This window comes from Morone saxatilis, unplaced genomic scaffold (genome assembly GCF_004916995.1).
Source record: "Morone saxatilis isolate NCDOM2014 unplaced genomic scaffold, NCSU_SB_2.0 Contig18, whole genome shotgun sequence".
NCBI lineage: Eukaryota > Metazoa > Chordata > Actinopteri > Moronidae > Morone > Morone saxatilis.
The window spans coordinates 13499922-13521726 of record NW_023339740.1 but is presented as its reverse complement, the minus strand read 5'-3'; the positions used below and the strand labels follow the sequence as shown (position 1 = coordinate 13521726).

At 40.0% G+C, this 21805-nt stretch overlaps 3 protein-coding genes across 4 annotated transcripts; 1 reads left to right on the top strand and 2 right to left on the bottom strand.

The window, feature by feature from the left end:
- Positions 1-7389: 7389 nt before the first annotated feature.
- On the bottom strand, positions 7390-11248 carry ccdc174 (coiled-coil domain containing 174). The gene is made up of 11 exons (XM_035662713.1): positions 11115-11248; positions 10820-10924; positions 10618-10718; positions 10463-10521; positions 10225-10372; positions 9939-10034; positions 9646-9776; positions 9459-9553; positions 8962-9106; positions 8684-8836; positions 7390-8343 (listed from the first exon to the last, which is right to left on the bottom strand). Exons 1-11 carry the CDS (start codon positions 11154-11156, stop codon positions 7697-7699), a joined length of 1722 nt encoding a protein of 573 aa, XP_035518606.1. The 5' UTR covers positions 11157-11248; the 3' UTR covers positions 7390-7696.
- A 2401-nt stretch (positions 11249-13649) lies between these two features.
- On the top strand, positions 13650-14773 carry ghrl (ghrelin/obestatin prepropeptide). Its single transcript, XM_035661720.1, has 4 exons — positions 13650-13763; positions 14400-14477; positions 14564-14675; positions 14763-14773. Exons 1-4 carry the CDS (start codon positions 13650-13652, stop codon positions 14771-14773), a joined length of 315 nt encoding a protein of 104 aa, XP_035517613.1.
- Positions 14774-15966: 1193 nt separating this feature from the next.
- Positions 15967-21573, bottom strand: tatdn2 (TatD DNase domain containing 2). Of its 2 annotated transcripts, XM_035661281.1 has the most exons (7): positions 21336-21573; positions 19797-20106; positions 19243-19653; positions 17969-18970; positions 17735-17862; positions 17337-17520; positions 16386-16526 (listed from the first exon to the last, which is right to left on the bottom strand). In XM_035661281.1, exons 2-7 carry the CDS (start codon positions 20094-20096, stop codon positions 16386-16388), a joined length of 2166 nt encoding a protein of 721 aa, XP_035517174.1. In that variant the 5' UTR covers positions 20097-20106; positions 21336-21573. The 2 variants fall into 2 exon arrangements, with proteins under 2 accessions (XP_035517173.1, XP_035517174.1); XM_035661280.1 differs by lacking the exon at positions 21336-21573 and having other exon boundaries at positions 15967-16526; positions 19797-20096.
- Between the last annotated feature and the right edge of the window lie 232 nt (positions 21574-21805).

Here is a 21805-nt window from a genome sequence, read left to right as displayed (position 1 = left end):
TACTTGGCCTAATATGTCTCCTTGTCCATAAAATATTCATAATATTACACTAACATACCGGTATGTAATCACTGTCACATTAAAAATGTAAAAGAAATTGTATTCATTGCTACCACTGGCTGAGTAAAGTCTTTTTTGTGAACAGGTGCTTTATAAATGTGTTAAATATACATTATATTGAATATAACCATAGTACAGCCCCAGAGTTAACTGCAGGTAGGGAGCATGCTGGGTGGTTTTCAGCAGGCAGAGAGTGAGAGCGGACTGCCAATGAGTCCACAGTCCCTTTTCTGCCTTTTTCACTCCCTTTTTCTCTTTCACACGAGCAGAATTTATGAGGCCATTACGAGTGTGCATGCAGTGTCAACAGTGGCCAACTAATATCTTTATCCAGCACCGTGAGGAGCGGGGGACCTGTCAGACAACACACACACACCGCCCAGGAGACAGACTGCCCTCCCAGCTCACAGTTCAGCTGAACACATGCGTAAACACTTAAGACATTTAACATGCCTCAGCATTTCAAACACATTAGCTGGCTTCTTTAAAGTAGCCAGCAACTTTAAAGAAGCCCAAGCCCTCTTTTATTATGAACAAATCTGTTCATTGAAGGAGGAAACTGAACCTGGCCAGATGGCAGAGGAATAAAATAAATGCAGTGCTCCTTATAACACACCAACAAATAGAAATGTATTCAGGTGCATGTTAACTAATGCTGGGTGACTTTAAGTACTAATTGTTTAGTCTTAGTTTTGTAGTAAAATACTCAAACAGGTGGGGACTATTTTCAGCTGTGGATTCATACATACATTTGGTGATCTAGTGAGTATTTACAGCAGCAGGGATGGACTTCAAAATATTGTACAGAGAGTTTAGATAATAAAATGCCTTGTTAAATATTAAACTTGTAGTTTCCAGTCTTTTCGGCTTGGGATCCCCTGGATAAGCAGTGTCTACTTGTAGTCCCTTGTCACATTTCCCGATGTCTATGAGTTGTTAACAGTATTTCCTCTAAACTTCTTACATGGTTTCATTCAGATAATTAAATAAACACAGGTACATTTCACAGATATTAAACCAACCAGGTGGCAAAACTTAGTTGGATCAATTTATTGTTGTTTTCAGTCTTTTCCTGGGATTTATTAACAATAAGAACTATAGCATATTGCTAGTCTTATTCCTTAATATTTGTGAGTGTTGGCTACTGTTGTTAAATTAAAAAGGTCAACAGAGAGAAAAGGTGTTATTTACAACATAAATTCAGTCGCCCAATATTGTGAGTTGAACGGCAGCCAAATGCTGTCATTTGAGACACGACAGGGCCTTTGTCCCTCTTCCTGTGATCCATCTGCTGCTGGGGAGACACTGCAGCAGGCCTGCCATCAAGCTCACTGGCACCAGTCTGTTTTGCATGTGGCTGTTTGACACAACACAGCAGGAGTGGCGTTATGGCCTGGTGGCAAGAGCGGCTCAATAGCTGTGGCAGCGTTAGCTCTCATTACACACGCACCAACTCATTACAGCTCACCGTGGGTCCCGGGCCTCCATCTGAAGCACATCGTCTCACAGTGTGGAGGTGGCGATACACAGCAGTGGAAGATGGTATCCACTGATGGACCATTAAAGAAGCCTACAGCAGCAAAACAGTGCTCTCACTGAGCAGTGTGGGATGCTGAGGCAATAATGGGTTTTAATTATCTGCCCAATGGACACTGCTTTGATTTGAAAACATGTGGTAAAATAAGTCAGTCTGACTTTTTTATGCACCTGTCTCTTTCTATTATGTGCAGATTTTGTCCTCCAAATTATTAAATATTTACTTACAAGTGCCACTGTTTAAGGGGGGCTGTTGGGTGACCAGTTATTTATATAAAGTTGCAGTGGTAGCATAATGCGCTTTACTTGCAATGTTTTTAATAACTGTCAATAATTGTGGCAGAAACAGTAATATCAGTAAACACAGAGATGAAAACTGGCTCAAAAATCCACATCGGCTGCCATTCTTCTCTTTGTATCACTGCTTTTCTTTGAGTTTATATCATGTGGCATTTCTATGAGGACTTTGGTAACAAGTTAAACTCCTGCAGCGCTCCACAGCTGAGATAAGCACAAAAAAGAACAACTTACATCCCAAAGCGAGAATCATGTCGTGTCGAAAATGAAACTAACCAGCTGTCCATCTCAGGTGGTACAGTAGGTGAAATTAATTTGGATGGATAAACCTGCTTACGTATCAGAAAGGAAATGTAATAAGCTCTAATGAATGTTAGATTTTCCACTTGTCTCACTTCCAGTCTTGCCGGACCTCACAAAAAGCCCCCCCATTGTTTTATGACTCCACTAAAAAACTCATCTCAAAGTAACTTTACTACTTGTCTGGCTTTTTTTTAATTAGTATTTTATTTTACCTGGATTCTGCATTTTTTTCATGTATAAGCCAAAATCTGCAGGTTAAAAATCCAACCAAAAAATAAAAAATAAAACCATAAGTTTACATGTGCACTAGTAGACCACTTGTGTTCTTTGCTGTATCCCCATTACGTGCTGTGCATGTGTAAGCATCCTGTCCTGGTTTTGAAAAAAATGCCTGCTGGAGTTCTTAAAAACATACAAAAATAACACTTTTGCACATTTTTGATCATGGCTCATGAATGAGTTTGGACAATTTAGAGTGTGTAAGAAAACCTGACCTGAAAGCTGCAGAATGTATTATTTGTTAATTTTTTTTATAAACCTCTCATTATCTTGTAGTAGTTTTCTAAATTTGTTTGTTGGCTCAATATGCCTGATTTTACTGATAGAGTCTTAATGGCCTATTATCCCTAATGGAGCCAGCAGTATTCCCTTTATTCCCTTCACTTGTTTTTATGTTAATGTCGGTAGTTTAAAGAAGAATCTTTAACTGATCTTAAAAGCTCAAAATCCGGCTATTTTTGTGTCTTTGTTTCAGTGTAAAATTGCACTGCTTTTTTGTTGAGGAACCCTTCCAATATCAAAGATTTATCCAGCTCAGTAAACTCGGAGTTGCAGCATTTGCACTGCGATTGACAATTTATGAGTTTGATTCCCCCAGTTTGTGAGTTCAGTACCCAGTTGGGTCATTGAAACTCTGCATCATAAAACTGCCCCGAGAATTAAAAACCTCTTATAGACGAATGTCTTCTCTGAGCTTGTACTGTGTCTGGTTCTCACTGGAGTTATGCCAGCAGTAAGCTGTGTGCAGATGGGGAAGACCTGTGTGATTTTACAGCAGTAAGTAAAGTGAAGAGACTTCAGGAGGTTAGTGCTCCCAGAGATAGTCAGGTAAAATGGCAAATTGTTGTTCGTCCGAACAGATTAAACAAACAAGATATAGTGTGTTAATTAGTGAGCTTTATGGTGCTGCTGGGTGCATTTGTTTTGCCTTTGGACAGAGCCTAGCTGTTTCCAGTCTTTATGCTAAGCTAAGCTAACTGACTACAGATATAAGAGTGCATCGATCTTCTAATCTTCTAACTTTTCACTAGAAAGCGAATAAACCAAAATGTATTACAAAGACTCAGCAACTGTACATAGTTCTCAGCAACTCAGCAACTGTACATAGTTCACAAATCCCAAAAACATTTTATTCTTCTATTTACAAAATTAATTTAAAGTTAATTTATTTTATTTGAGTAACTTGATTAATTAGAATGATTAAAGACATTTTAAGGCTAAGACTTGTTTTACGTCTCATTGGTATCTGAAAGAAATTATAAAATTCTTGAATAGTTTCTATACTGTACAAAGTCTGGTTTAGAGGTCTGTACGTATTTTACTTTAGGTGTTATAGACAGCATTGTTGGTGTTTTTGTGATCAATTTTTTTAGTTTTAACTACCTGGTGAAAGTTGTCCGAAAAAATGTCTTAGCAACTGTCTTTCAAACATTAATATCTGTTAGACTCGGCATCTTGCTTCTGCCCTGTGCCTGGCCGTTTACCTTTTTTAGATTTTGAGAGCCGTTACAGATGATGATCAATACAGACACAATCCAGGGGAGATCCAGACTAATACCACACAAACTCATGAAACCTCTGCACAACTCTGAATATGACTATATCTTATCCTGTCAAGCCTTTAAAGGGATGTATGTATGACATTTAAGGGGGGTAAACAGGGCAGCTTGTTGTCCCGGCTATGCCTTGGTTGCCTTTTATCCCAGTAAAACTGCATTACACAGGGCCAGACCTGACCTTCCTTCCCTCTCTGGATTAAGGACCTATAGTGCCATAAAGACAACATTGATGGCCGGCTCAGGTCTAGAGGACATAAGACAAGATTATTGAGGAACAAGTGTCAGATATCTTCACCTCGTATCCTTCCTCGTAAAGGCTCCATTAGCTCCAGTGCTACAGTAGTTTTATAGCTGCACTATAAGGAATACCAACAGTAAACTGACACCTGCACTGTGTGTGTGTGTGTGTGTGTGTGTGTGTGTGTGTGACAGTGTGTCTGAACAAGTGGCTGCTGGTTAAACAGATAATACTTTACAAAGAATATCAATAAAACTAAACTACTTTACTACATTAGATCTGAAGCCGTTTCCATGTGCTGAAGGTAATTTATTTCCTATTATGAAAACAGCATGTTGCCATTTTCCTCAGCCACAGCAGGATTAAATTGCCACAGCTAAATGCAGAGATCATTTCTCAGTGCAGCTGGTCCCTGAGAGGAGGGCAGATCTGTCAATGAGACACACCTTCCTGTCCCTTATAAGTGATTAGACGCATTCAAGAGGTGAGTCAGCAAGCCAAATTAAGCTGAGGAGATGCACATATTTCTATTTTATTCTTTCAGTTATTTGTGCTGTACGTGCTACAGAGCTACATGCTTACATCATAACAAAAATCCCAGCATGCTGATGTTTAACGTGTAATGTTTTTGTGTTTGCACAACTGTAGCTGGCAGCGTGTTAGTGGGCCTGTTTGTGACAGCCTATTTAAATGTACAGTGAACATTGTCTTCTCGCTGTGTCGTCTAGCGTCCACTGGCTGCCAGTTTCTCCTCAAAGGAAGCTGATTGGTCCACTATCACTGTAAATTTAAGCCTGGCCTGATGGATTGTTGCGGGATCCTGTGATTTTGTGGTCCAGCTGCCTCGCATGGTTAGTTTACTGTATGGTTGAAGGGAAAGTAGATGTCTAACAATGAATGTCTGTCCTAAATCCCATTCCAGTCTATCCAGTAGGTAGACAGAAATGTCAACCTCATGGTGGCACTTGATATGAAAAGTCAATAGGATTCATCCTCTGGAAACCACAAATGTCCGTACAAAAATTCCTGATAATTCATCCAATAGCTGTTGAGATATTTGAAGGACCAGATTCAGTTGCATTTAGTGAAGTTGCAGATTGCAAACATTTGAATACAGCTCAGCCCTCCAGATGTGTAGGAGAAAGAATAAAGTGTGGACACAAAAGAAATGGAAGAGGATCCGCTTCCTCTCTAGATAAAAGCGACTAATTCCAAGGTAATGGAAAGACAACGATTCCTATATTCAGGTGATTATACACTAATGAAAACCTATAAATATTATATATGCACAGTCTGAACCAAAGTGGGGAACCAATAGACTGACATTACCGTAGCAAAAAACAAACGAAATGAAGCTGCCTCTGTTTACTCTTATTGGTGCTGAATTATTCTGTTGTAAACGTCAACAGAGCTTTCCTTTATTGTTGTCAGCATTGCAGTCAGAGCATTTTAAATCGCTGTATGAGTATCACTCCGAGAAGTGTTGTCACTACATCAGCATCATCTTACCTCCTAGGTAGCAAATTTACTCAGGCAGCTAATTGGCTTCAACTGTTCCGACAAAAGCATAGTATTCTTCATAGTTCACGTGCATACACACCTAAAGGACCAGTGTGTAGGATTTAGTAGCATGTAGCAGAACACAGTGTTATCAGCTACTATAGAAACAGGGTTTAAACACTGTACATGAACACACGGATGTACGTACATACACACACATTTACCAGGGGGACAGTGCTGAGGCTGTCTGCTGTGCTTGAACTGGTCTCACTCAAGGCTGCAAGAACAAATGGGGGAAAAAACACAGTGTTTAAGGTCACAGTGGGGCCAACAGTCCACCACACCAGGAAGAGAACCACCTCTTCATACAGGAGATCCACATAACACACCAAGTGCCTAACTACCTATTCTCCTGCCTGAGAGAGGAAATGGAGGGAGCCAGAAATCAAGCCAAATATCTAATTAAGAGGGTAATGGGGTGATCTGGTCTTTGATCTGTGGTCAAGTTGTAGTTCCAGCTCTCATTAATCAAACCACTGGCAACTATCAACTCTTGTGAATAGCTCCCCTTGTTTCCTGACATGTTTCAGGTCTCACACGGTTCCTGTGGACCAGGATGGGGCGGAGGTCAGAGTCAGACAATTGACTGTGTCCGTGTCACATTTCAACACATGTACACCAATGTAATCCACTAACTATAAGACTAAAAGTCTTCATTTCCTGTATCGGTATAATTGATTCTGCTTTCGGGCACAGGTCTCTGCCAGTAAAAGGCTACTGTTTTGTTAGTATTAATTAAAACCGGTGACATTCAGCCCTTTGAGATAACCTCACATAGTTAGAGGACCAGTGTGCGGACTACGATTCAGTGGCATCTAGTGGTGAAGTTGCAGATTGCAACCATTTTAATACAGCTTTTGAATTCAGCCCTTCAAGCATGTAGGAGAAACTGCACAAAGCTCCCTTATAGAGCCAGTGTTTGGTTTATCTGTTCTGGGCTACTGTAGAAACCTCCCATACACATAATACTGTCTGTAAATAAGAATAAATAACACAATTAGTTTGCGTTTTTCATGTTTTTGCAGCAACCTTAGTTTCTCCTTTCCTTTCACTTTCCTACACTCTTGAGGAAAAACCAACACAAACCTTGTAGTCTCTGCACCCCTCTCCATTCTCCTATAGGTGTTCTTGATTCACATCATTTTCATTCTCATCTAACCGTTCAATGTCCTGTATAAAAGCATATGCATTTGTCATATTTCTCCACTCGCATTCAGGTTTTTCCTTTGTTACCCGTCTACGTGTGTGTGATTGTCCCCATAGTAAGACTTAGAGTTCAAAAGCCTGTTAAGTAATAAGTCTTAAAAATGTTATTATAATCTGGATAAATAAACTCAAATGGTCATTATGTTGCACATTAAATTGTGTTACATTGGACCTTTTATTACGTTGGCAAACCCCCCAAACAACTTGTACAATTGTGACCTCTTGTGGCTTCGCCTACAGCCTGCTTTGAACTGCACAATGTGCTTCAGTCCATTCCTGTTGGAGAATCCAGTCACAACTTATCAACATAACATCCAGTAAATGATTATAGATGAGGCCTTCAGTCTGTAATTTTTCCAAAATTGGGATTTTTATTTTTCCATTATTGCAAACATTGATTTTCATAAAGTAACGTCTGAGTGTTAGTTATAACTTTAAAAGGAAAACACTGTTGGGTGTGAATGTGCTTCTTTGCCTTGTCCCTGGTGAGCTGTCCAGTAGGCCTATGTACTACCCTCTCTCCCCTGAGCCTGAACACCCTAAGCAGATCCAGAAATTTAGCTAAATTGCTATTATCTATTAAATAGTAAAACTCCAAAGAGCTGAGACATTGAGTTCTGTTGTGAAATATATACCCAGAAATATTTAGAGAGAGAGATCAGGAAGAGTTCCTGTAAAAGGACAGCATGTCGTCTATACTCTGTGCAGGCTGCTGGGCCTGGCTGAAGTCTGCAGGCTGGAGGGGCTGCTGAGGCGGATACTGAGGCGGATACTGAGGGGGGTACTGAGGGGGGTACTGGTTTGGGTACTGGTTTGGGTACTGGTTTGGGTACTGAGGGGGAAACTGAGGAAGCAGGTGAGGTGGTACAGCAAACTGAGGAGGAGGAAGAAACGGAGGATAAAATGGAGGAGGGTGATACTGGGGATTAAAAGGGGGAGCAGACTCTGGAGCTGGAGCTGCTGGGTGATCTGAAGGAGATGACTGTGATGACACCTGTGGTTGTGAAGGAGTAGGTGGGTTTTGTTGAGGAGGTTGAGAAGGTTGAGAAGGTTGAGGAGGTTGAGGAGGTTGAGGAGGTTGAGGAGGTGAGGGAGCAGTTTTAGGCTCAGATTGTAGTTCCTCCTTGCTCTCGGAGATTCCTCCTGGGCCTTTCGTCCACTTGAAGGACATTTTAGATTTATTCTCCTGAGTTACATTCTTCCCTAGTTTCTGTCTCTTCCCCTCAGTAAAGTACGCAGAGGGAGGCGCAAATTCTGAATCTCGCTCTTCGCGACATCGAGATTTCCATTCACTGAACATAAACTCTGCAAGAAAAAGGAAGCACAATTATCTACTGCACACACAATTCAGTTTGAATTCTTGTCTTATCAATGACACATTTAATTATATATATCTACAGCCCTCAAACAAATGACCACAAAAAGGGCAGAGAGATGAACATCTATATAACCGTTAAATTTACTTGCCACTTGTGAATTTTTTAGATGGCTAATTGCCAAAGTGAGTGAAGAAACACCTACATTTACTGCAAAAAAATGATGCACAATGCCTCAACAATACTACAGCCTATAGCAGAGAGTTATCTGAATCAGCCTTGTAGTCAAAGATGATGTGAATTTAGGTGCTTTAAATAATGAGGCTTACCTTTGCCTCTGTCCCATTCTCTGACATGAGGAACTCCTGGTTTGGTGTCCTTTCTTTCCTGGATCTCCACTTCCACCTTCTTCACTGTGCTGACCTCTGGGAACTCCTCTGGTGGAGGTGAGGGTCCAATTAATTCAGGTTCCCTCTCATCTCCTAGGACAAACAATTCAAAACAATCCTCCATTCACTTCAACGTGGTCACTGCTGTAATTCTAATATATCAAACAGAGCCAACAGCTCACAGCTGCATTTGATCTGCGGTTTGTGTGGATTCTAACCTTCATTCTCCTCTCCCGGCTCGTCCTCAGTGCCATCCAGCTTGACCTTCTTTGTCTTCCTCTGCCTCACTTTGGCCAGTCGGGCCTGCAGGATGGCCTGCCTCTTCTCCTTCAGTTGTTCCCTCTTAGTGCGTTGCTCTGTTGTCTGAAGGACGGGACAGATGTAAAAGAGAAACAAAGGGTAAGCAAAAACTAAAAAGGGGGAATTAATCATCTGTTTAGACTCAAAATAGCTTTTATTCATTTAATAGAACAAGTATAGGACATTAAATGTGTAGCAGCTTTGTCAAAACAGTGGGCATGTACTGAGCAAAATGAAGAAAATGCAAAGATGAATATGGACAACATATGTTTGTCAGTCCAGTTATGGGTGGATGTGTTTAATGGACATCGATGTGAGAGTATGCTTGTAGTGTGATGCGAGGTGATCAAGGGAAGGGGGCAAAAGATATTGATATATTTCAGTGTTTATATCAGTCAGTTGATCAGCAGCTCACCTGGTCTCTGAGCATGTCCAGAGTGTCTCTCTGCTTTCGGCGGTGCTCTTCATCCTGAGAGAACGAAAAGTAACCAACACCGAGCTCCCGAGCCTCTGAGATGAACAGACAGAGAAAATTCTCTCTACAGCCCAAATACACCATTTAAATGTTCTCGGTAACATTTTAGAAATGCTTTAACAGTAACCTTGTCCCCTGATATCCTCGTAGTGGATTGGTCCGACTGGCCTCTTCATAGCCTCCTCTTCCTCTCTCTCCCACTCCTGCCTCTGCAGCTCTCGACGCATGTCCTCTGAGAGTAAGTCAGCTGAGGCTTTTCTAAATGAAATAATCACATCCAAAAGAGCTGAAGTTCCCAACATCACACCCAGTGTCTAATCTTAAGAAACCTTCACCTGCACATTTAAAGATTCCCTCCAGACACGTATTAGACATAAAAATAGTCTACTTGTCTGATATTAGTATTTGTAGAATATTTACCCTTTTCCTTTAAGGTCTTGGTCCATTTTCTTAAAATTTGGCAGGTCTTTCTTCATGCACCTTCGAGATCGGCCCAAAGCGTCCACATAATCCACCCTACAGGGAACAATGCAGCATGAGCACGGTCTAATAATTATGTACTTATAATTATGTTACGACAACTGTTTTCATTTTAACTAGCATTTTTGAGGTTAGTAATGGCAGTACTAGTTAAACAACTTAATAAAACAACAAACTAACTATACTACATATTTCCAAACCCTTTCAAATGAATTTATCTCGTTACCATTCCTCGTTTGGGTTTTCAGGAGGAGGGATAGGAGACGAGTTGTTTCTTTCCTCGTCATCTCTCTCCTTCTGTGCAAGTGTCTCTCTCTTTTTATCAATAATCTTCTGGGTGAAGTCAACCAGGAACAGTCCCTCTGTCTCTTCATCTGACGTATAAAGAGACAAGTTGATTACAAAATGAACACATTGTGCCAGACGACTACAATTAAGGATGATATCATTTATACTCCACCAACCTGGAAAGTCTCCTTTTGTCATTTGCTCGTAAAGTTTGGCTTTCTCCTCCAGCTTGCGTCTGTCATACAAAGATAAATGAGGAGTCAGAGGCTTTGGTCACCATTACAATATGACAGTAAGTCTATCTCCTGTATAATTACTTATAATAACTCACTTTGCTGTATCGAGGCTGTTCTGCTCCTCAGCCAGCTGCTCTGCATCTTTCTCGGCTCTTGCTGAAACACCAGCATTTTGTTTGCTCCACACATTAGGTTTCTACACAGGAGCATGAAGACACTGCTTAGTGATCTCAATGTGTAGTTACACAAGCAAAATACACAACACACAAATACATCCCAAACTAAAACTAACTGTACCTTCACTTTGGATCTTGATGAGAATCCAGCGGCGTTTTCTTGCCCAAGTCTGTCCTGTTTGAATTGTTCCTGCTTTCTGTACAGCTCCGCTTTAAGGTCCACTAGCTGCAAAAAAACAACATGTTTACCAAAATAAAACAATAAGCTTTAAATGATGATTCTTTGGCATCTGTAAACACTTCAATATAGCCTGACAGCAAGCTAACATTAGCTGATATTATCGATTAATTAAACGCCCCACAGCCGAGCAGTGTATCAATAAAATGTGTGTAAGGCTGTTCTCAGTGTAACTCACCGATGAAGCAGTAACATCGAAGGGTTTCTTCTTTTTATCCATGTTTACTAACTCTTTTCTGCGCCATTACCTACTGACAGGGCTGCGTTAGCTAACTGTGACCGACTTCTTCTTCGTCGGTGTTTTTCTTCATCTTCTTCCGGTTTTAATGGCGCCACCTGCTGGACGAGTCAGCTAGTGGCTTATTTTATATAAACTCTCAAACTTTTCAGTCAAAACAAAATAGACAAAGACATACATACATTTAACACAAATTAAAACAAACACACATAACACAAGAGGTTAATTTAAGCCAGTAAAATATTCAAGAGTTTACATAAGTTAATAGTTTGGTTAAATTTATATAAAATGTTCAAGTTTTTAAATGTGAAAGTGCTTGATGATATATGTTCAGATCTGTTTGTTATTTTGTTTTAATATAAGATGGTATTTAGTTCAAACATTTTATATTATGAACAATGTTGTACAATTTAGTTTATTGTTATTAACTAATTTACTATTATTCATTAATGAGCAAATTAACATTGTTCATTGCCGGAGAAACTAGAATTGGTGACTATTAATAACAAACCATGTTCTTTTCCATATAAATATGTTTTAAGCTCTAACTAGAAATCAGGCCAAAATATTGCCACATGCACACACCGAGTAAACAAATATTCTAATGTTTCCACCACATAATCACAGAGCACTTGTCTGTGGGGAATATGAGTAAATCATTGAGTACGCTCGAACTATCCCAAACTGCTCTTGCCTGGTACATTTTTTCCTATCCAGTCCTCTGGAAGTCTTTATGACCTGACTCCTCTAACCGAGCGTTATAGAAAAGGTAGATTATGTGGTAGTTAAAAGCTAAAAAGGTTGTGTATGATGTCTTTCCGGTTTCTTTTTATTGTGATAATCTTCATCCTGGGAGAAGACAACAAACCGATCGAAGCTCCCAGGCCTCCGAATGAAATGACTGTGCTAAAATATTTTGGAACCTCTTATAGTAACCTTGCCCCTGATGTTCTGGTGGATCCGCCTCCTCAGGACATCTTCTTCTTCACTCTTCCTCCTCTACCTCTGCAACTCTAATACATGATGTTAGATTCAGTCCTCTCGGCTGGTACACAGAAATAAATATATCCAGCAGAGGTGCAGTTCCCAGCATGAGATTACAGTCAATATTAGATCAGGTTAAACTCCTCTGACCTAGACCTCAGCCTTTTACTTCTTCTTTACATGAGACGTCAATGCTCCCGGGCGAAGTTCTAATAGTCAATAATGTGTCTTATTCATAAAGAACACAACATTCACCATTAAAAATGTTCTCTTTGATACCTCTTATCTGCTTCCAAGCCATTTGATCACACTCCTCAGTGTGTGGTAGCTCAGCTTACGTGTACTCCTACATATGCCGAGTAGCAGTATTTGAATTGTGTCAGGCACCCGGGTATTATACCTATGTGAGGTGTCCATCTTCCAGATAGACGAGCTAACACTCCTACAGTATGTATGATGCGTGAACGTTTTGTACTAAAAGATTGTAAGATCAATAAACACTGAATGGAAAATTAAAAGGTTGGGATAAAGTTGGAAAACATCACAATTTCACAAATTATTTAAATAAATAAATTAAATAAATAAATTATTTATTGAGAGCTATTATTTCCTGAACTATGGCTTATGTTACAGTAACTTTCAAAAGAAAAACGTATATCTAAATTACATGTGGAGAAAGAGGTAGAAGTATCGTGTGTGAGTAGCTGCTGAATGTGTCTTATATCGAGGTTGCATGGATTTAGATCTATTACAACCCAATAAAAACAAAAAAACAATCACATCCTGCACACATTCTCATCTCAAAATAATTACTAGCATTAATAATACTTATAATCCGTTTTAATTTAGTTTAAATATTGGTTTGTAGCCTGATTTTACAGCTAAAACAGAAAAATAATGGCACGGCCTGTTAGTTTTACCACATAATCAAATATCTGTTTACACTACATTCACTTAAGGCATATTAAAATAGTTCTTTACTGTTAAGCAGTGTGATTGTTTATTATCAACCTTAATATTTAACTGTGTTGAGATTGTTAGTGTTCTCTCTAATTAAACACTATCTGTCATATTTTCCACGTACATTACACATAATAGCTCAATATTGGTATGTTGCTGTAGTCGTGCGTAACAGGCTGAATCAGTCCCATTTATCTGTATCTCTATGACAGCGATACTATTACCTCCATCACCCCATTGAATACAATAGGTGATCAGCCGGCTAAAACAGGTTGCAACAGAAAAATGCCAACTTTGTTATCAATTTAAACATTTGAACAGTCCAATGCTGCCAGGATATGACAGCAAGTACCTGTTACTATTATATCGAAAGCATTTTTAAACCAAAATGAAAGAGGATGAAAGGTACATAAAGGTATGAAGCCAGAAGCTGAATTCACATCGATGTTCAGCAGCTCAACACATTTACATGGTAGACTTTGTCCTCATACTGTCTGTAGTAGATTGAACAGCTGAGATCTTCCTTCCACCATGTTTTTGAAAAGAAATACCTGTTTGCTGGTGGTTCTGTTCTGCTCTCTGACCTTGTGGTGCAAGTCAACCAGCGCGGGCTCCAGCTTCCTCAGCCCTTCACAAAAACCTCAGGTAAAGTTTCATTTAACACAACACATTTGGGTTATATTTAATATATTTATTAACACTTTAATTCTTTGTGAAAATATAAGAATTAAATGATGTGTGTATCTGTTTCCTTTGAATCCTGCTGTTCTGAATATGAAACCATCATCATGTTCAACATAAGGAAGATGGAGTTATATTAAGTTAACAATGAACTGGTAGTGTGACTATGCATCGATAATTTACACTTAATCATGTTTCTTTGCATCATTATTTAGAGGATAACAGGCTTATTTAAGCTCCTGCCATCTCAGTGTGTGCACATTTCTGGCGAATTTTTAAGTTTAATGTGTTGTAATGTGACTGAAACTATTTATCTTTGGGATATGTGAAAATTGCACCCGTAATTATATCTTCAAGTGTTTTTGTCAGTCTGCAGGCATGTTGTCCTACAATGATTTTTAAATTTGGAGGAGTAAAGAGGGAAATGTGACACATCACATGAAATGAATTAAGGGCTGTATGGATAATACAATGATATAACTTAATTGTTTACTATACTTTATTCAAGATCTGAGAAGTATGTAAATCTCTGACTGCATTTGAACTTCTAATGTAAAGCTGAGTTGGTTACAATCATGACATTTCTCGGTTCAACCACAGAGCAGAGGCAAGTCTTCCAGGGTCGGCCGCCAAACCATGGAGGAGCCCAGTCAGCCCACTGAGGACAACCACATCACAGTGAGCGGAAATCACACTCATGATGACTACCACACACCACCCAAACTCATTCCTCTAACTCGATGGTCTTCCTCTCCCCCGAGCAGATAAGTGCGCCCTTTGAAATTGGCGTCACTGTGAGAGAAGAGGACTTTGAGGAGTACGGTGTAGCGCTGCAGGAGATCATTCAGCATCTGCTGGGGAACAGGGACACAGCAGGTTTGCCTGGTTCCTGTTTTATACATAACAAAGTTGTGTTCCCTTCAGCCAATATTATTTTTAACATAATGTTTCATCTCATTTCAGAGACAACATGACAACTTTGAAGATCATGATCAAGAATGTCTAATCTGGTCTCAGTGCCTTTAATATTTAACTATATTAGATAGTGAAAACATGCTGGTTTCTTTCAAATATTAATGTATTATTTAGCTCGGGGCTCTTCATTGTTACTCAGACTGGGAGCTAATTAAGTTACAGTTTGTACAACTAAATCCTAGAAACATGACTGATGTCCAGCCCTGCCAACTGTTTGGCAGGTTAAACCATGAATGTCTAAAATTTGGCAAAATAATTTGAACACAGTGTAGTTTTGTAGCTTTCAACCAAATCCCAGTCTTCATCAGTGGTTCAGCAGTCATCACATGACCCTTCTTTGTCATCAGAGACCAACATGTGCTCTTAAAAATAAAGCATCAATTAACCTTTTGCCTCTCTGTCTCATCTTTGGAAGGTATTCAACTTAAAGAAACTCAAGGTCAAGATTCTGGGTGAAATGGAGGACAATGAAATGAAAATGATGTGTTCCTCCCTTTAATTAGAATATGTAATTGAAAATGGTTTCCAGGCTTTTATTTTCTGACATACGTCTCTTTTAAGTTTTCATTTGACCAAAGAACCAAAACAGAAAATGGACATTAAATACAACTACAGTAGTTAGTAGATACAGTCCTGAAGTCTGCTGCTTCTGCTCCAAAGGTTTTTTTAGGGTCTCTACCTCTACGTGTTTTATTCAAGGGGCGAACATCAAAGTCCTATAACAAGGTTATGCAACTTCCTGTTCAGATCTCAAGAACTAGGTCAAACACAGCAAAGCACGTACTGCTTGCTGCCTTTAATGAGCACGGATGTACAGCCGTGAACATGATGTGCCCCTGTGCCACGTTTTCACTAAGAACCCGGAAAAGGGTGAATGTATGTTTTAACACATCCCTTTTGTCAAACCCGATATACAAGAGACACATCTACCATTAATCAAACCCTCGGATGGCATACTCTAACCACTACAAAAAGTAGGTCAGGCTCATTCTCAAAATAAAATGCACTCAAGCCAAATGCGCATGCCGAACATGGCGGTATTAAAGCAAGCTAATGGACTCGTCTCACAGCCACTTCCTTTCTTCAATACAAAATAAGATTTACTCGCGGCAAACACCACGTTTGCATCGCTGTATTACAGACATACTTTACTTTACTTTACGCTCTTCCATCTTACACCTATGTGCATTAATCAATACAATAAAAAAGCAGGGTTAAAGGCTTTTAATGTGTATCAAACCAAACAGACAACACAAACATCCAGACAAATTAGAACAAGGCAAGGGATGTCAAATTATGGTAACACAGCAAAAACAACTTAAAAGCAAAACTGCTCAGGAATTAATTTCTATGATGAACAATTAGCTCAAATATAATTAGATAAACAATGATATGCAGTGACTCGATTAGACAAGAGACATTTTCATTTCAGTCACTGTTTTCAAGAGTCGTTCGGGTTGATTAAAATGAGACTCCATATTCCGACATTCCCACATGGACGATTAATAACTCTAAAACAAAAAGACACATAAGATATTTGTGTCACAAACCAGCTTCAAAAACACTTTGTTTGCTCGTTGCTTGCTAGTTTTTATCCATCACTTCTGAAGATCAAATGCCGTAGAGCTGAGTGGTGTTGTTTCGGATGGTGGTGAGGACCGTGGCCATGTCTTCCCCCTTCAGCAGGCTCAGCTCCTGCAGAGTGTGGATGCCCATTCCAGGATGTGAAAACCGGCAGACATCCTTCTTCACCTGTTACGAGTGAGACACGCTCATCATATGTATGTATTCAAAATGTACTCCTGTTTGTGTAACAGCGTTGTCAACGGTACAATAATGTGGAGGTCACCTCACATCTGAGAAAAAAGGGGTTTGTGCAGGTTTGACATCCCTACCAACAGTTTTAGACCTTAGTGGCCTGAAGCTTCGTGAGTTAGCAGCACCTTAGGCAACATCAAAAATATAATTGTTTGGTAACATTCATAGATTTGAAATGAAAAATTAAATTAAATGACAAAATCAAATTGGTAGGAATTAGGGCTGCAACTAACAATTATTTTCATTATCAAAATATCATGTTTTGTCCCAACAACAACAAAAACTGGAACCAATCAATTATTGGCAGCTTCCTATAAAAATTACTTAGCTGACTATGAAAATGGTTTGATAAATCATCTCAATCGACTAATTGATTAACTCTTTCCACTCTAATTTCCAAGTTGTTTACATGATTTAAGCGGTTTGTGCAATCTGTGATCCAATACTATGCAGTCCAAGGTGATTAACAGGAGTTGAATATATATACATATACATACTTATCCAAGAGTATACTCCCTTTAACATTTTTGAGGAGACCCTCATCCCTCCACAAAATCAAGTCACTTTACTTAAAAACAAGTAAATAATTTTAATTCTTGACTGAATGATGAACTTGAGGCAAAAGAGCAGTTGTGTGTTGAGCTGACATAAATGATGATGCATAATTTCTCATTTACTATTAAGGGCTGAGGGAAAAAAATCAACCTGGCAATCCTTATTGACATTAGAGCAGTGTTTTGGTACCTGTCTGGGCAGGAAGTATGGTGCGTCTGTCTCCAACACAATGCGGTTAAGAGGGATCTGGCGGACAGCCTCTCGGGCCTCGACGGCCCTGAGGTAGGTAATCAGGGCTGTGAAGCCCACATACATGTTGGGGAACTCTGCCAGGAACGGTTCGATCACCGGATAACTGTTTGTGAAACAGTGCCTGGAAACAACAAAAGTAATCCACAAAGAAAACGCACAGATTAAATGTGTAACAGTTTACACTTCGAAATGTCCTTAAAGTTATAATCCTCAAGTCCTACAAAGTGAAAACTACTGCACAGAGATACATATAGATATATATTTTGGATTATACATTTTTTTAACTAGTTAGTAACCAACAATTAGATGATCTGCCTCCACACACACACACACACCTGTGAATTTTGTACTCCCTAGGGACACACTTCCTCATGATTGTCAGCAGGTCATCATCTGCGTCCCTGCAGTGGATCACCAGAGGCTTCTGCATGGCCACAGCCAAACGCAACTGACGCTCAAACACCTTCATGGAAAGGCAGAGAAACAAAACACGGACCAGAACATTCATTATTATCTAGTTTAAGATAAACTCTTTATTTCAACTCTAAATCTATCAAAGTAGAGCGTACCTGTTTTTGCTTGGAGGCGTTAGTGGAGTTTTTGTGGGAATAGTCCAGGCCCATCTCACCAAAGGCCACAGCTTTTGGATGCCTCATGGCCATCAGTATGTTGCGTTCATGGACATTGGAGTAGTCTTTGGCAAAGTGGGGGTGGCACCCAAATGCCCCCCAGACCATGTCTTCAGCCAGTAAACCTTCCCACAGGGCCTCCTTCACCATGATCGCGGGGTTGCAGAAGTTGGCGATGCAGCCTCTGAACTCTGGAGGAAAGCTGCTTTGGAACTGCCTTCGAAAGCTCCTGAACGTCCCACCGAAGGCAAGTTTTCCGTAGAGCATGTCTAGATGGCAGTGTGTGTCTATGAAACCAACCTGATTGTCCAGGTAGGGGTAACTGCTGCACACACGTTCTGCCCCCATGGATAATCTTCTTTCACGAGCGCCACCATGAGTGAAGGAGCTGGGGGAGTAATGCATAAAAGAGCCAGTATCCGAGTGTCTGCGCGTGGTTGTGGAGCTGTAGCAAGGGTTCAATACTCCTCTGTTGGAGTGTAGTGGCAGAGCAAAGGGATCCAATAAATGGGCCATAATATTGGAGGAGCAAACATTCTCAGCTCTGGGTGCCTCTGAAGGGCCCATGTTTGGTGAATAGGGCTGCTTGTATGAGACAAAAACGCTCCTTTGTGATGGTGAGAAAGGCATCGCCATGTCCCCGGCGGCTGCCTGCATGGCCGCACTGGTTTTATTAGTGGACATGAAGGCGAGAGAGGAAGCTGTAGCATCCTGGGTGTTCACTGAAGGACTTTGCCATTGTCGGCTGCCTCTCTGAGGAGTTCCAAAATAAGACGAAGAATGTGGGATATACTCGAGGACAGGGAGGGGAGAGCCAAAGTCCTCAGCTTCCACTTCATCTTCTGCAGCAAATAACTTGTCTTGGGAGGTTGCCTCTATAAACACCTGTGAGTCCTGAGCAACAAACTTCTCAGGTGAATCTCTTCCTTTAATGACAACACTCTGAAAAACATGAATAATGAAAAAATATCTCTTTAGCTTTTAATCCTCAATGGCTTGATGATGATATTATGGTTCCAGTATTTGAAGAACATACATTTTCTGGCTTCTGTACAAATATTATGGTTGCTTTAAATGAAAAAAATGAAAAAAATTTTAAAAATGTGTTAGACGAACACAAATTAAATCACAGACAAGAAAATGAACACATTTTATTTAACTAAAACATCTGAAATTAAATACAAACACCAATTACTAGGCGTTAGCTGACTTACCCTTCTGTCTGTTTTTAGCTCTGAGTGGTCACCTTGGGCTTCTGTGTCACTAGATATCCGAAAGGGGGACCACTGATCATCCTCGTCAGTGCTGGCGCCCTCAGATTTGTTCTCAGGTTTGCTCGAGGAACAGCTGATACTCACGACCGTTCTGTCAAGTGACGCCGGGCTGGCCTCGTCGGTCTTCACTGGTGAAGATACAAATGGCAACGACAGGCTGTTGGTGCGAGTCGGGGGGGTATTCGCTGTGCTGTCGATGGCTGCAATCAATGCCCTCTTGTAGATGGCCTTTGACCCCTCCTCAGGTGTCCTCTCGTTCTTTTTCAAGACAAAAGAGTGAGACAGAGGAGGTGACGCCTGCAGGCTCTCTGTGGATCCCAGCTGCTTGGATGAGTTGTCCATAGGTTTCTCCTGATAGTTACAGTGCAAAAGGACAAATAAATCAGTAAAATATTGCATGATAGCACATCTGAGACTCAGGTGTGATCAGGTTTAGATACAAACTGATGTACAATTAAAAGATAGGCAGAGAAAGATTTATATTAAAGATTTACCTGTGAAGTTAGGAAATTAGCTTTATTTCTCTTGGAAAGCTTTCTCAGCTTAACTTTGCCTAAAGAGGGCGTGCTTTCACCAAGCACCGCTGCCTTTCTTTTGGGAGTGTCCAGACTCAGTGATCCAAGACCATCAGGACCTGGAGAGTCACTGAGGGGCAAAGTGTTTGAATCTTCATTTGGTGACATATTCAAGCGAGTCGGTGTGCCCAAGCCAGCATTTCTCTCCTGCAGATGTGTGGGTGACGTGACCGCAGTTCGTCGCCACTTCATCGATATCTTCTTTCTGCCGCTGTCCATGTCTGAGATCCTAATCCAAAACACAGTTGGGTAAGGAAAGAACAGATCTGTATGACCATCAAGTACATCATGCGAGCAATAAGGTGAAAACATGAAGGCGTCAGTTAAGAAAACCCAAGTCAAAAAATGCATTTTTCAGTGGTGAGAGATTTAATTAGTATATGAAGACATGAACAGTGGCAACACTCATTAAATATACAGTATTTGCTGAGGGAAAAGTAAATTCTCCCAGTAGGTTATGAACTCAGAGAACAAGTCACAGTAAATATGAGCTCATGAAACCTAAACTGTGGAATTAATTACTGTTCACTATTGCTACTTCTGTATTTTCAGCTAAAAACAAACCTTTTAAAACTTTAACTGACTTAATTACTTAAGTCTCACTGATCTGGTTTTAACTTTTAATGTATAATTTTATTACTGTCTTTAATGACCTCTTTTGAACGACTTTGTAACTATGTTAAGAAAAGTGCTACTAAAATCAAGTTTTTATCATTACTGTATTGATAGAGCTGTATTAGGCATCATTAGACAGAGGTGGTCTTTGTTTCAGGTGAAGTGACCACAAAGGTTTCTGCCCCGAGGACCCGGTTAAGAAACTCTACCTGTCCTGACCCGAGTTGAGCACCTGTAAACCTGAGGACAGGTATTATTCCAAGAATAGTAACGTTAGACCACAGGAGGACAAATAACACATTGGGATCCATATAAATAATAAGCAGCAGGTTAATCCGGCCTACCTCAATTACAAAGTACTGCAGGAAAACCCTGAATAATGTAGGTTAAGTTGGTTAATTATTAAGTTAATTAAATGCTCAAATGTATATTTTAATGACTCAAAACTAAAAAAATTAACACTATAATGCAGCTTTTGTTATGTGTCAATTTTAGATAATGAGATTTTTTTTTTTTAATTAGAAGTAAAACCTAACTTAATGTTGATTTGAAGCATTTGGACTACAATAGTGTCTGGTCGGTGTAAAAGCCATTGGGGACAGTTTCTCAATGAATGAGGACATTTACAACATTAGCTCTTCACTTTAGCCAATTAACACTAGCGTTCAGCTAGCATTTAACATTTACACTCAATTCAAACTCAAGAGGTCACTTTGAAAAAACAGGTTTGAAAGCCACTGTCATTTTTATTATGCATGTACACCGATAATTCATATGGTTTGTAAGCTACGTTGCTAAATGTACATTAGTAAGTCAGCTAATGTGGAAGAGTTGTTAGGTTACCGTCTCAGCTCGGCACAGTAGCAACGGTAGGGGCCGCGTAACGTTACGTGTCTAAACAAGTTGTCACTTTATCTGCGTTGGTTCAGTCAGGCAAGGTCTACTCGTCAGCTCAAACGACTTGTTGCTCACAGTGTGTCTGAACAGAGACAAAGTATGAAGACGGCTCATGTTTAATGTCGGACTGAAAGATAAAGTTTGTGTTTGAATCAACCGCTAACGGTGGACGACGGTTGTAACGTTCTCTTTTCGACCGCGTGGTTTGAACGTTACCAAGCGACGAGTTCTAGACATCTCGCGATAGATCGGGTCGATTGAAGTCAATGCAACGAGATTTGACTCATGAGCGCCAAAACCCATTGACAGTATATTTAAAGGTCAAACCCCGCGAAATGTAGTCATATAAGGTGCATACAGGTACAGGTAGGATATAGTCACTAGACTAGAAAGAATAACAGCAAACAGTAAGCACA

What these genes read in the sequence shown, in the direction of transcription:
- ccdc174 (XM_035662713.1), bottom strand. Translation starts at nt 11,156, where the DNA reads ATGGATAAAAAGAAGAAACCCTTCGATGTTACTGCTTCATCG. An exon ending in TGGACATGCTCAGAGACCAG is followed by an intron (nt 9,107 to 9,458) that starts GTGAGCTGCTGA and finishes CCCGTCCTTCAG; the next exon opens with ACAACAGAGCAACGCACTAA. An exon ending in AGAATGGGACAGAGGCAAAG is followed by an intron (nt 8,344 to 8,683) that starts GTAAGCCTCATT and finishes TTTTTCTTGCAG; the next exon opens with AGTTTATGTTCAGTGAATGG.
- ghrl (XM_035661720.1), top strand. Translation starts at nt 13,650, where the DNA reads ATGTTTTTGAAAAGAAATACCTGTTTGCTGGTGGTTCTGTTCTGCTCT. An exon ending in GCCCTTCACAAAAACCTCAG is followed by an intron (nt 13,764 to 14,399) that starts GTAAAGTTTCAT and finishes GTTCAACCACAG; the next exon opens with AGCAGAGGCAAGTCTTCCAG. An exon ending in CTGAGGACAACCACATCACA is followed by an intron (nt 14,478 to 14,563) that starts GTGAGCGGAAAT and finishes TCCCCCGAGCAG; the next exon opens with ATAAGTGCGCCCTTTGAAAT.
- tatdn2 (XM_035661281.1), bottom strand. Translation starts at nt 20,096, where the DNA reads ATGGACAGCGGCAGAAAGAAGATATCGATGAAGTGGCGACGAACTGCG. An exon ending in CTAATTTCCTAACTTCACAG is followed by an intron (nt 19,654 to 19,796) that starts GTAAATCTTTAA and finishes TGTAACTATCAG; the next exon opens with GAGAAACCTATGGACAACTC. An exon ending in CATACTTCCTGCCCAGACAG is followed by an intron (nt 16,527 to 17,336) that starts GTACCAAAACAC and finishes CACTCGTAACAG; the next exon opens with GTGAAGAAGGATGTCTGCCG.